The sequence below is a fragment of the Macaca fascicularis genome, chromosome 2 (genome assembly GCF_037993035.2).
Source record: "Macaca fascicularis isolate 582-1 chromosome 2, T2T-MFA8v1.1".
Taxonomy (NCBI): Eukaryota; Metazoa; Chordata; class Mammalia; order Primates; family Cercopithecidae; genus Macaca; species Macaca fascicularis.
Window position 1 is genome coordinate 87171633 of NC_088376.1, and position 13374 is coordinate 87185006.

The 13374-nt window shown below is 33.8% G+C and overlaps 1 protein-coding gene across 8 annotated transcripts in view; it reads left to right on the forward strand.

The window, feature by feature from the left end:
• The window catches only part of NAALADL2 (N-acetylated alpha-linked acidic dipeptidase like 2), a 1467871-nt gene that overhangs the window by 1094129 nt on the left and 360368 nt on the right, over positions 1-13374 (forward strand). For all 8 annotated transcript variants that reach the window (XM_065540193.2, XM_074031421.1, XM_065540194.2 and 5 more), the window contains 2 exons: positions 6537-6629; positions 9923-10128. In XM_065540193.2, the coding sequence (XP_065396265.1) occupies positions 6537-6629; positions 9923-10128 (299 nt within the window). The remainder of the gene's footprint in view (positions 1-6536; positions 6630-9922; positions 10129-13374) is intronic.

A 13374-nucleotide genomic window follows, 5' to 3' on the forward strand; every position in this document is an offset into this window, starting at 1 on the left:
ACACACACACACACACACACACACACACACACACACACACACAGCAACTTTTTGAATAATTAACTGCCCCTAAATAATATTCTCCGGGAGTTTCTAATTACAACTTTCAACCGTGATTTTTTTTTTAAAACTTGAAATAAATGTACAGAAAGTTGCAAGAATAAAAGTATTTTTTCTTAACTACTCAAGAGCAAATTACAAACATAGTGAACATCTCTGACTTTGTCAGTGTATTCTCTGACAAACAATGACATACTCCTACACAGATGACACAACCATCACAATCAGGAATTAACCATTGACACATTACTACCATGCATTTCACAGACTCAATTCAACATTTTCCAATTTTCCCAGTAATATTCTGAATTACAATAAGATCCAAACTAGGCAGATGTGTAGCACAAAATTGTCAAACCCACCATTTCCTTCAACCTGGAACAGTTTCTGTCTTGTCTTGACTTCCTTTGCTTTGCTACCTTTCGATGTTACATACCAATTATCTACAGTATTGTTCCTCAAATCTGTGTCTATCTGATGTTTTCTTATGAGGATATTCACACACTGAATCTTTAACAGTAATACTACAGAGTGAGACTATGTTTTTCCCATCGCATATTATGAGCTGGTGCATGATATTACCATGTGCCAGGGAATAATTTGTTTCCCTGTATGTAATCAGTTGATGCCATTACTCCCTCCACAATGGATCCAACCTTAGTCTCTGTCTAATATGGGCTATTCACCCTGTATCAAATGTTCTACCTGTCCCTACCACGATGTAGTTAACTTCCTTACTTTACTCAGGCTCTAACAATGTGTGTTCTCCAGCTCTTAAAAACAGATGTCCTTCTCACTCTGCTTTAGTTTGTCCCGTCTCTAGTGATGCTGCTACCTTTGATCTCTTGATTAAGGTGGTGGCTGCCAGGTCTCCTTATTGAAGTTACTTTATAATTGTTTTCTTTTACACTCAATAAGCATTTGAAATAATGTAGCATACTGCCTCTAACCCCTGCTATCTCTAGCCATTAGTATTTGTGTTCACTGACACTTGTTGCCCAGTCATTTCTATGATGATGCCAATGGTGACTTTCTAACTTCCTGGGTTTTTTTTTTTTTGGTTGTTGTTGTTGTTTTTAAGACACTTTCAGTCTGTTACTATAGTGCAGTGGCACCATTTTAGCTAACTGCAGTTCTTGAACTCTTTGGCTCAAATGATCCTCATGCTTCAGTCTCTGAGTAACTAGGACTAGAGGCATGCACCACCATGTCTGGCTAATTTTTTTTTTTTTTTTTTTTTTTTTTAGAGGCAAGGTCTTGCTATGTTGCTCAGGCTGGTCTCAAACTCTCGGCCTCAAGGGATCCTCCCAAAGCTTTAGGATTACAGGCATGAGCCACCACTTCCAGCTGTAATTTTATCATCTTTACACTTATTAGTTGAAATTCCACTGTAAAGAAGAGATTTTTCTTTTTTCTATTCATTTCTTGATATGACTTTTTAAATTTACACATGCCAGTATTGAGTCATTACTTGATTAGGATTTATATTCATAATAGATTCAATAGGTTATATACCAGTGCTATTTATATCTTGATGCTCAGATTGTCAAATGTTAGCCAGTAATAGCAACTTCAGATGGATTCTGTGTCCTTTGACATGTACTCATTATTCTTCATGTATTTACTTAGTTTTTGGCACTATAAGACATACTAAACCGTCTTGTACTTTTCCTGTGCCAGCTCTGTTATCAGCCATTTCTCCAAAGACACTAGGTCCTTTAAGTGGAGAATAGTCTAGAAAAATAGATCTAGATTCATCTATTGCTATTGAAGTGTTGCTTCTCTCCATACTACTCAGTGAACAAAACTAGGAAAATATAATTATATTTTAATATTATATTTTATGTAAATATATAAAAATATATCTATACACTCAGACATATCTGTATTTACTTTTAAATCTATGTGTGTGGGTGTTATACACACACATACACACAGTTTTATATATATGTATGTTCTCTTGGATATATATAGATATATATACAATCAACAACTTATATAGATATGTTCTTATGGTTTTATATATATAAATATATAAATTAATATAAACTCATATGTCCTCATGGTTTTGTATATAATATATAATTAAAATATATTAAATTTTATAATTTAAATATAAATATAATTAAAACAAATTATATATATATATACATATAAAACCATGAAAACATATCAACACCGAGTTTTATTTATCTTTCCATGTTTGTAAGTCTTTTCTCTAGCAGTTAGAAATCACCTTCTCATTAAATGGAATATATTTACTTAGGTAATTAGATCCCCTGCATGTAATCAATTGATGCCATTACTCCCTTCACAATGGATCCAACCCTAGGCACTGTTACATACAGGCTATTCACTCTATATCAAATGTTCTGTCTGCCCCTACCACAGTCTGGTTAACTTCCTCACTCCACCCAGGATCTAACACTACATGCTATTCAGCTCTTAAATTCAGATGGCCTTCTCACTTTGCTTCAATCACTTATCTCATTGCACTATTTCCCCTGGCAGTTGCTTTCCTCCTCATATTCAGGCCTTCTCACAAACAGGTACACATGCAGACACACACATACACACACACACACACACTTAGACACTATCCCCACCATCCTTGGATCCTGATATATCATGCTGGACCACAGGCCAAAATAGCTAGATCCTGAGGTCCACAACCACCATCAAAGAAAATTAGCACAACAAATACATATACCACCCAAAGTTACCATATTGGAACACATGGTATAAGAATTTAAAATAAGGATTAAAGTTAAACTCAAAAAGAGAATAAAATATATTAGCAATATAAAACAAAAATCAGAAAACATTTTTAAAAATGAGAGGAAATAATAGGTGCAGAAAATAAGATAATTGAAAGAAATACAGTAATAGTTAGGGTAGGTAGATAGATACAGTCATAGATAGATGTCACTGAAGAATAAATTCAAGAGCTAGAAGATCAGATTGACCTTCTAGATCCAGACAGGCTGGATCTAGGATAAATAAATACAAAAGTACAACTAAAAGATACAGTGGATTAAAATGGAGTTGTAGAAACAATATTAGAAGAAGGAAAAAATGGGAGAGAGAAAATGGTCAAAAAAGTAATAATAAATTTTCCAGAAAAAAAGGAAAAAACACACCTATATATTTTATAATTAAATTCAAAAAGCACAAAAATAAAGAGGAAAATTCTAAATGTTTCTACGGTGAAAAAGGGTTCAATGTTGTCAGGTGCTACACTAGGAGGAGACAATCTCTCTAGGTTTTAATTCCACCATCCCTGGGGATTTGGAGAAGAACTACCCCAGAGTGTAGGTTTGTTCAAACCTTTTTACAACAGTGCCTCACTCCAGCAGATTTGGGAAGGCCTGCTAAACCCAATTTCTGTTCCACTATTTAATCCCTCCTTTTTCATAGTTTGTTCATAATCATACATGTTTTTACCTAAGTTCAATCATTCTGTATATCCCTCTGTATTCTTTTCTTTTCACTTATAGCATATTCATGTTTCTATATATTCTTTTTATATTTAACAGCCACACATTTTATCACAATTTTCTAAGTCATTTCCCTGTTTCAGATGTTTATGTTGTTTTCTATTATTGCTATTATAGATTATACTGCAGAGAGTTGAATTATTCTTGTAGGATACATTTCAAAGTACAGGATTGCTTTTGTTATTGCTATGAAGAGTAATATTGCCTTACCAATGGATTGTTCAAATTAGCAATGCCAACAGCAGCAGATGTGTCTTTACAGCAAGTTTATTCAAGATCTTTCTGATATTTATTATTAAAATTTAAAATGTGATTATGGTGCTGACTCTAGTGAAGAAAAACAGACTCTATGCATATTTATTTTCAGATGTGAGTATGAAATAATATAAGGATTGTAAATGCACCAATCATCACTCTGTAAAAATGCACCAATCAGCACTCTGTGTCTAGCTAAAGGATTGTAAATGCACCAATCAGCACTCTGTAAAAATGCACCAATCAGCGCTCTGTATCTAGCTAAAGAATTGTAAATGCACCAATCAGCACTCTGCAAAATGGACCAATCAGCACTCTGTAAAATGGACCAATCAGCACTCTACAAAATGGACCGATCAGCAGGATGTGGGTGGGGACAGATGAGGGAATAAAAGCTGGCCACCCCGCCAGCAGCAGCAACCTGCTCAGGTCCCCTTCCACACTGTGGAAGCTTTGTTCTTGGTGCTCATTGGTGCATTTACAATCCTTTAGCTAGACACAGAGAGCTGATTGGCGTGTTTTTACAGAGTGCTGATTAGGGCATTTACAATCCTTTAGCTAGACACAGAGTGCTGATTGGTGCATTTTTACAGAGTGCTGATTGGTGTACAATCCTTTAGCTAGACACAGAGTGCTGTTTGGTGCGTTTTTACAGAGTGCTGATTGGTGTGTTTACAATCCTCTAGCTAGAGAGAAAAGTTCTCCAAGTCCCCACTCAACCCAGGAAGTCCAGGTGGTTTCACTTCTTAATTCCCCTTCTAAACAGGACACCCCAACAACTGTTGGGAATTGGGCAATGACCACTCTAGCTACTTCAAGTAAGAATGTGGTCCAGTAAGAATTAGTACATGTGTGTGAAAATGGTTATTTTAAATTTTAAGCACTATATTAATGCAAGGTAATATTGCAAGGAGTACAGTATACATATTGTGAGGCTTGCTCACAGCTAACTTAGACAAAAATATATTGAATTTTAGAAAACCAGAAAAGATTCATCATCTATATCTATATCTAAAATAAGCAGGAAAGATCATTGAAAGGTATAAGGTAAAGAGTCTATAAAATTCACTTATGTGGATCATCTGGAACAAACCTTGAGCAGGGAATTAGACAAACAGTCAAAACAAACAAACATACGAGCCCAGTGCTATGACAATCTTGAAAAGGCAGAACTATGAGACAGTGAAAAGATCAGTGGTTGCTGCCAGGGGTTTTTGCGGAGAGAGGGAGGGAAGGAGGGATGAAGAGGTGGCACATAGGGGATTTTAGAGTAGTGAAACCATCCTATATGATACTATCATGATGGATATACCTCATTATGCATTGTCAAAGCCCATCAAATATACAACACAAAGAGTGAACCCCAGTGTAAACTATGGATTTTATGTGTCATTATTGGTCTATCAGGTGTAACAAATGTTCCACAGTAATGCAGGTGTAACAAATGTTCCACAATCTATCAGGTGTAACAAATGTTCCACAGTAATAGGAGGCTTGGGAGACAGAGGGTATTTGGGAACTGTGTACTTTCTGCTCAGTACTTTTGTAAACCTAAAATGCTCTAAAAAACAAAGTCTATTAATTGAAAAACAAACAAAAATGCATAGTACCTAAATTAAAAGCACAATGCTCAGGCTCTACATAGATTTACTCACAGATAGATAAGGCACTCAGGTATTCTCTAAAGGCCTCTTTACTTTTGTTTTGGTTATTATTTTAACGAATTCAGTGTACTGATTTTCCATTTAATTCGTTTGAAAGGGTACATTGAGGGAAAGAAGTAATGTATTTATTATAACAATTTCTATCTAGCAGTAAGAAGTGAACGTCTGTGGGTCTGCCAGTATAATGTGGCTACTTTGCATTACCTGCTTTCAAATTTGCCATGCTCTGCCCTGACACTAACACCTAGCTACTCTGAAACCTCTGCTTTAAGGAAAACTTTAAAGATCCTGTGAGCCACTTCCCAACCCAGACTTCTCAGGATCCTTCAAATACAGGATTAACACATTTCATCTCCAGAGACTATGTCAGTTCTGTGACTAGAGTCCCTCCTGATTTGTGTCTTTGCCTTATTTGCAAAATTTTTGAATATCAAACATAAACAGAAAAATTCAAAGAGGTAGAGCGATTAGTACAGATTTAGAATAGAGGTAAGGAACCTACAAACCCAGATAGAACTAAAAACTCTAATATATGAAAACATGTACAGCTTTAAGAATCTTTATCTTTTTATGTTGTGTAATGCTTTATTTACCATTTTTAAAGTGTTAATAAAATAGTCATACTGGAAAGGTTATTGTCCATATGTTCTTTATCTGAAAATAGAAAAGTATTCAATATTCTTTGGAAATATTTTAATCTATTTTTTTCCCTTTTTAAAAATATGAGTTGCCCACATCTCCTGAAGGTCTTCTGAATGCTCTCATAATGAACCCTCATTGTAGAACTGAATGTAAGGTTTAGAAGTGCCTGTTTATGGCTCTGAGGTTCAAAGATGCTAGCAATTGTATCTTAGTCATCATTGCATAACAAGCACCTAAAATAGAATCTGTACAAAGTATTGAATAAATATTTGTCAGAAAAAGTATAACTTTGGTTATCTGAGAACATTCAATTCTGTGGAATTCTTTTGCTGATGATATTGGATAAATAAATTTTAAGGTTTAAAAAATACAATAAAATATAAAGAAACAAAAGTCTTTAAATTTTTATTTTTTTCAGAAGTAAGAGTCGTCAGCATGCAAGTTCAGACGGTGACAAAATTGAAAACAGTTACTAATGTTGTTGGATACGTAATGGGCTTGACATCTCCAGGTAAGTAGGGTTAAATATTTATAATCTACACTTTTTATGAAACTTTACAAGGAAATGCTCTGTAATAATTTAATATCATACTTAAATATCCTACTGTAGATGTAACTAGAAATTTGTCCCACTCTTAGAGTAGATAAATTTGAGACTAAGAAGTGGGTCTTCATTCTCTTTCCTACCATATCTCTTGCAAAATAAATCTTAGTGAGTGGGGGAGAGAGAGAGAGAGGTGGGGGTGTCTCAGGATGGGATGAAACAAGAAACAGAGTTTAGATTTGGTAAACTGGCATGTTCTACAAAAGCCAAAGTTTTCTTTTTTTCTTATACTCACCATAACATCATCGAAAATTTTATTTTTATTAAGAAGACATTTTAAAGAATGATTTTTTTCCCCTCTCTGCAGCCTCCACCTGCCGAGTTCAAGTGATTCTTGTGTCTCATCTTCTTGAGTAGCTTAGACTACAGGCACCCACCACCACACCCAGCTAATTTTTCATTTTTTATTTTTAGTAGAGACAGGGTTTCACCATGTTGGCCAGACTGGTCTTGCACTCCTATCCTCATGTGATCCACCCGCCTTGACCTCCCAAAGTGCTGGGATTACAGAGGTGAGCCAAGCGTGCCTGGCCAAGAAAGATTTTAGTTTTTAATGATGTGTTTTTTAATAAATACAAGTTTTGGTCTCCAAATTTAGTTGTCCAGTTTTAATCTACATCCCACTCTGTATCCTTGGTCCATTGTCAAATTTGTCAAATGTCTGCAAATGGTCACCTGCAGTTATTCAGGAGGCTGAGGCAGGAGAATCGCTTGAACCTGGGAGGCGGAGGTTGCAGTTAGCGGAGATTGTGCCACTGCTCTCCAGCCTGGGCAACAGAGAGAGACTCCATCTCAAAAAAAGAAAAAAGAAAAAAAAAAAAAGGAATCTTCAGATATTGTGTAGGCTAATTAAGAGATTAATAGCAATACTTCCAAACACATTGTAAGACTGAATCACATATTACTGCCTAATGTGCCTGTTATACAGTGTAGCATTTAATAATCTTTTTATTACACTTTTGCTACTTCTGTTGATTTGGGGACATTTACACAAGTTCTCCTTGGAGAATTATTCTTCTTCATGACTTTGGTAAAATCGGCCTAGTTGCTAGCTCAGAATTTTAAGATCAAGTTTTATAGCCTCCCAGTTTCTTGCTGGCCAACTCTTACAAAGTTCATGAAAGCCAGTTATTTTCTCTGATTTCTTTACAGGTACAATGTTGAACAACCTCTGATTATAGTTCTTTAAATACAAGATATAAATAAATTTGAAAATTGTTACTACTGAATTTCAACAAATTTCCATCATAAGGTTCTCTATTGAAGCACTAGAATATTTATCATCACTGATTCATTCACAAGTTGTTATTGGAAAACCCAGTTGTACAAATTATACTAGCTTTAGACTGAAGAAAATTCAATCTACAAAATATACTCCTGAAATTTAAAAAATCAATTTTACATTAGTATTCTTCAGTGAATTATGCAAAGCTTCTGAAATGTTGCTTATTTGAATTTTACAAAAAATTGACTGTTTATTTACATGACATTTTATTTAATAACTTTGAAGATTAGAAAAAAATCATCAATTAGCTTTGTTTGTTAGATACGGTTTATTTAGAATGCAGACAATTCCAAGCAAAACTTTGAGACATTTATGGGAGATAAGTGAATAAATTATTGGGTTTTTAACATTTGTAGACACATTATCACACTATGTATACCATTAATTAAATCTTTTTTTTTTTTTTGAGACCGAGTCTCGCTCTGTCACCTGGCTGTAGTGCAGTGGCATGATCTTGGCTCACTGCATCCTCCGCCTCCAAAGTTCAAACAATTCCCTGCCTCAGCCTCCCAAATAGCTGGAATTACAGGTGCCCACCACCACACCCGGCTAATTTTTGTATTTTTAGTAGAAACGAGGTTTCACCATCTTGGCCAGGCTGGTCTTGAACTCCTGACCTCGTGATCCACCTGCCTCGGCCTCCCAAAGTGCTGGGATTACAGGCGTGAGCCACCATGCCCGGTCCCATTAATTAAATCTGAATAAAATGTTGGCAGATCAAATCCATTGCCAATTCCTGTGTGGAAAACTAAAATATCTTCATACCGTGACATTTATTGTAAGGTAGCTTTTGGTGTTATAAGTCAAAGGGTGATTCATTTATTCCACACATGTGTAAGACCTCCTTTGTGTTGAGCATTGTTCAAAGTGGCTTACAAAATAATGACTCCTAAAATTCAAAACAACTAAATGTAGGATGTTCTGTTTGTTTTCCTACCTTAGAGATGAAAATACTAAGGCATCAAAAGTTGAAATAAGCTTTCCAAGGTCACACAACTAGTAACTTGCAAAGCCTGAATTCTAAACCAAGCAGGCTGGATTCAGGGTCTACACAATTTATCATCCAGTTTTGGGACATCTGGTAATAAAATGATATTCAATGAAGAAAAATTTTTGCATAGATATATGAGGATACTTGGTCAGATAAATTCAGATTTGTTATTATTACCAATAACATTCACTGACAACAAAATCAGAGGAAACTCTCGAGCGGCATTTTCAGCCTTATTATCGAAAATATTCAGTAATGTACATTGAATAGGCTACTTCCATGTGTTAGGAAGGCTCTCCTAATAGTGTATCTAATAAATTTTTAAATGATTGTATGAAATAAAATATGTAAAAGGCAACTTTTATAACAGTTGAATGACTTTTGATATTGTTGAATTTTATTTTTTTTTTCTTCACAGGAAGGAGAAGGCCTACAATTATAAGTTGGAAGCTGTAATTAATTCCCTATGGAATTAATTTATTGCAGAATCCATACATGACTACTACATTTTTAATATTTAAAGCTACTGTATAAGTGCTTTCTTATATGTATTAGTTTATTAATATTTACTGAGCATACACACATTGTTTACAGGGCACTTCCCACTCTGAGTCTGGAAAAATGTTAGATAAGGGTTTCATTGTGGCCTATTTGTATGCTTCATTAATTAATATTCATGTTATAAAGGAGAGTAATATGGATCTAAGCCTTGGATTCATAATTGGGTTCAGCAGCTGCCTCAGCTTTGATATATGCAGATGTGTGAATTAAGACAGTGGGCAAAAAAAATTAAAGTAGTCTTAATTATTAGAACAATTTTGCTTAATTATTGCTCAGTTGTACAGTAGGATTATGTAAATGTCATTAAACTTATTGTTAAGGTTTACGTTTTTTTAAATGGCTCTTGTCCCTTTCTATTTTCAGACCGGTATATCATAGTTGGCAGCCATCATCACACTGCACACAGTTATAATGGACAAGAATGGGCCAGTAGTACTGCAATAATCACAGCGTTTATCCGTGCCTTGATGTCAAAAGTTAAGAGAGGGTGGAGACCAGACCGAACTATTGTTTTCTGTTCTTGGGGAGGAACAGCTTTTGGCAATATTGGCTCATATGAATGGGGAGAGGTAAAGCAGAATATACATTAATTACAGTGCTTTTCTTTTCTTTTCTTCGTTTGCTAAAGTAGACAAAGTAAAATTTTCAAGGCCAAGGGCAATAATGTGCTTCTCAACTAAAGTGTCCTATTGCCTAATTTGCTGAGATGGCTTATAAGAATAAGACAGAATTAGAGCTAGACCACAGCAAACTACATATGACCTTCAAATAGCTTATCCCTATTGTTACCAGACTTACAAACCCCGATACAGTCTAACACACAATAGTGTTTACCTTGTTGTTGTATTTCTCTTTAGAAGACAGGATGACAGGCATTGGACAAAAAAGGATCAGACGATACATATTATCTTTCTTTTTCTACACTTTCTAGGAATAATCTGGAATTAGGGAACAATCTCCTATATTAAATGTTTATTACCTTAGCATTACATTTTATCTATACAATATGGATCCTGAATGTAAAATACATTTCAAAATCCACTTTTTTCTCCTTCTTCCACTCCACCCTTTCACCCTTAACTCTCTACCTTTCGTTTCTTACCTGCCTATCTATTGCCTACCTACCTATCTAACCACTTTAGGAAACCTGTATCCAAATGAAATCTAGCATGCAATGAGGTACAGTTAGAATACAACTGAAATATTGGAGAATTTAAGTCTCAAATGCTTCTGAAAGATCTGTGTCTCATAAATGCACTGTATTTTTAATGGAATATGATAACTGATAATTGGATTGATAGAAATTCTATTTACTTTTGTGATTTGTTTTAAAAAAGAGGTTCAATAGACATATGTAGACAAAAAACACTACATAATTTTACTAGGAAAGTAAGATAATTTAATACTATAGTTTTTTCACTACTTCAACTTTGAGGAGAAAAATGTAATAGGAAATTATTTTGCTACATTTTTATTTTTAATCACCCAAAAATGATAACATATCTATTAAATCAAAGAAAATATTTAAAAAGGTATAGAAAAGAACATAGCAAGTATCTTTTTTAATTTGAAGGAAGGAAAAGACTTAAAGATGAGAAAATTTTTTTCAGTGTAAAATTCATCCAGATTCACACATTGCAAATTGGAATGCTTTTCTGTATGCAAATGAGTGGTGTGTATGTTTGAGCCATATTCAAAAGAACTACTTCAAATGAAAAAATTCCTTTGCTTAAAGAAGCTTTTTAAGTTGACATATTTGTAAGTAAGCTGGAAATGAAATAGATGAACCAACCTCTCAAACTCATATTCCAAATTACTTTAAAGATTGGTAAACAAGTTAAAGAACAGTTTAGGGAATATGTTTGTAATCTATACCATTTTTAATAAATCAGAAACAATTAATGTTTTAGTTTTCCTGTAACATTAAAGCACATATCTTTAAAATGTCTTAAAGATTCTTTTCAAATTCCAAAGATTTATTTTGCTATATCAAACTATATTTTAGGTCTTCTAGATACCTATCTAGTAACTTTCACAATTAATTTATGTTAATTCTAAATTAATACATATATTTCTGAACTATGTTTTAGAATAGGCTAGGCTTGTCTAAATTAATAGTTTCTAATGTAAACATCTGAAACCCCGATGGATGGGAAAATTTATTGTAAAATTTAGTTGAGCATCAGGCGTCAGAACCTGTATGTTGAATCAATGTGGGCTTGCATGTGTGTCAGCAATAGTTTTTGTCAAAGTAAGTTGATATTTTTGTGGTTAATACACATTCATTTTTAAGTTTTTGTGAAGTCATTGCACCTTTTAATAATTGTATATTTTCTTAGTCAATTATGCTAAAAATACAGCAACATTTTGTTAAAAAGGTTGTTCGTATTCAAGACAAGTACCAGTGTCTTTGAATGTTTATATATGTATTTACATTTGGCAACTCATTATACATTCATTTACTGGCATTTTAGGTGACTAGATGGGCAAAGACATATGAGTAATGAACATGGTAAATAATACACATTTGATTATGGGCTTATGGAATATATTTTTATAATTTACTGTGTCTCACGAGATTGTTCAATGCAATTCATGAAGCCATTTTGTAAACATCCTGTTGAAGAGAAATTTAGAAAATTGCTAGTTGTCCTGTTTTGCCTACTCATGTCAAATGTACTCCTGAGAATGAAAGAGTTTATGTTAGATTGAAACTAATTATGCTTTAAATATATCCCCCTATGAAGGGGAGTGAGGAAAGCCCTTATTGACATATCACATTGCCCCATTTAATTATGCTTGCATAGAAACCTCTGGAAACCCACAGTTGTAGTTAAGAGGATTAGGTGATGTTGATCAATAAACTTAAAATGGAATCATAGACAGAATTATTAGAGAAATGATTAAATACTGATCTTGATCTTTGAGAAAAATTATAACATTTTGCTAAATAGGTTCTATACTTTAAAAAGTACCATTTCTTCTGTGAAGAATCTTCATTTGTCAGAGGCTATTGTGGAAATATTATAGATATTAGAGTAAAAGAATTCATAGTTCAAATTCTCTTTACCATAGAACATATCATCTTAGGCAAGATTAACTTCCCTAAGACTTGATTCCTCCAATGAGTCTACTAATGCCTATCTTGAGAATTATATAGACTAACATATAGACAGTGTCTGTGTGGTAGTGTGCTAATAGAAGCGGATATTTCATAGCACTTAAATAACATATTCTTGAACAATAATTATGGAGAAATTATTCAAGCTTAAAATTCATCATTTATGTGCACCTAAGATGTTTATTAATTTTAAATGATTGTATTTTCCACCCTCTTACAGAATTGAAATTCAACATAATTTCAATATGTTGAAATTATGAATTTTCAACATAAAATATGGATAACAGTGAAAATATGCAGGATTTATGTTTCCGTCCCGGGTTTCTTTTAGTTAGCATTGTATTCTCCAGTTCCATCCACGTTATCACAAAGGAGAGAAGTTTCTTGTTTTTCAAGGCTAAATTGTATTCCATTGTGTATATATAACACATTTTCTTTATCTACTCATCTGTAACAGAGTGTAGAATGGTGGTTTCGGCCTAGGGTATGGAGGGAATGGGGAGAAAATGGTCAACTTCTATTATGTATTGTGTGGTGTGGTGAATATACTTAGTAACAGAGTATTATACATTTCAAAATTGTCAAGTAAATTTTATGTGTTCTCATCACAAAAAAATGTTAATTATTTGGGATGATGAATATGTTAACCAGCTTAATTTAATTATTCCATATTATATTCATAAATCATAACATC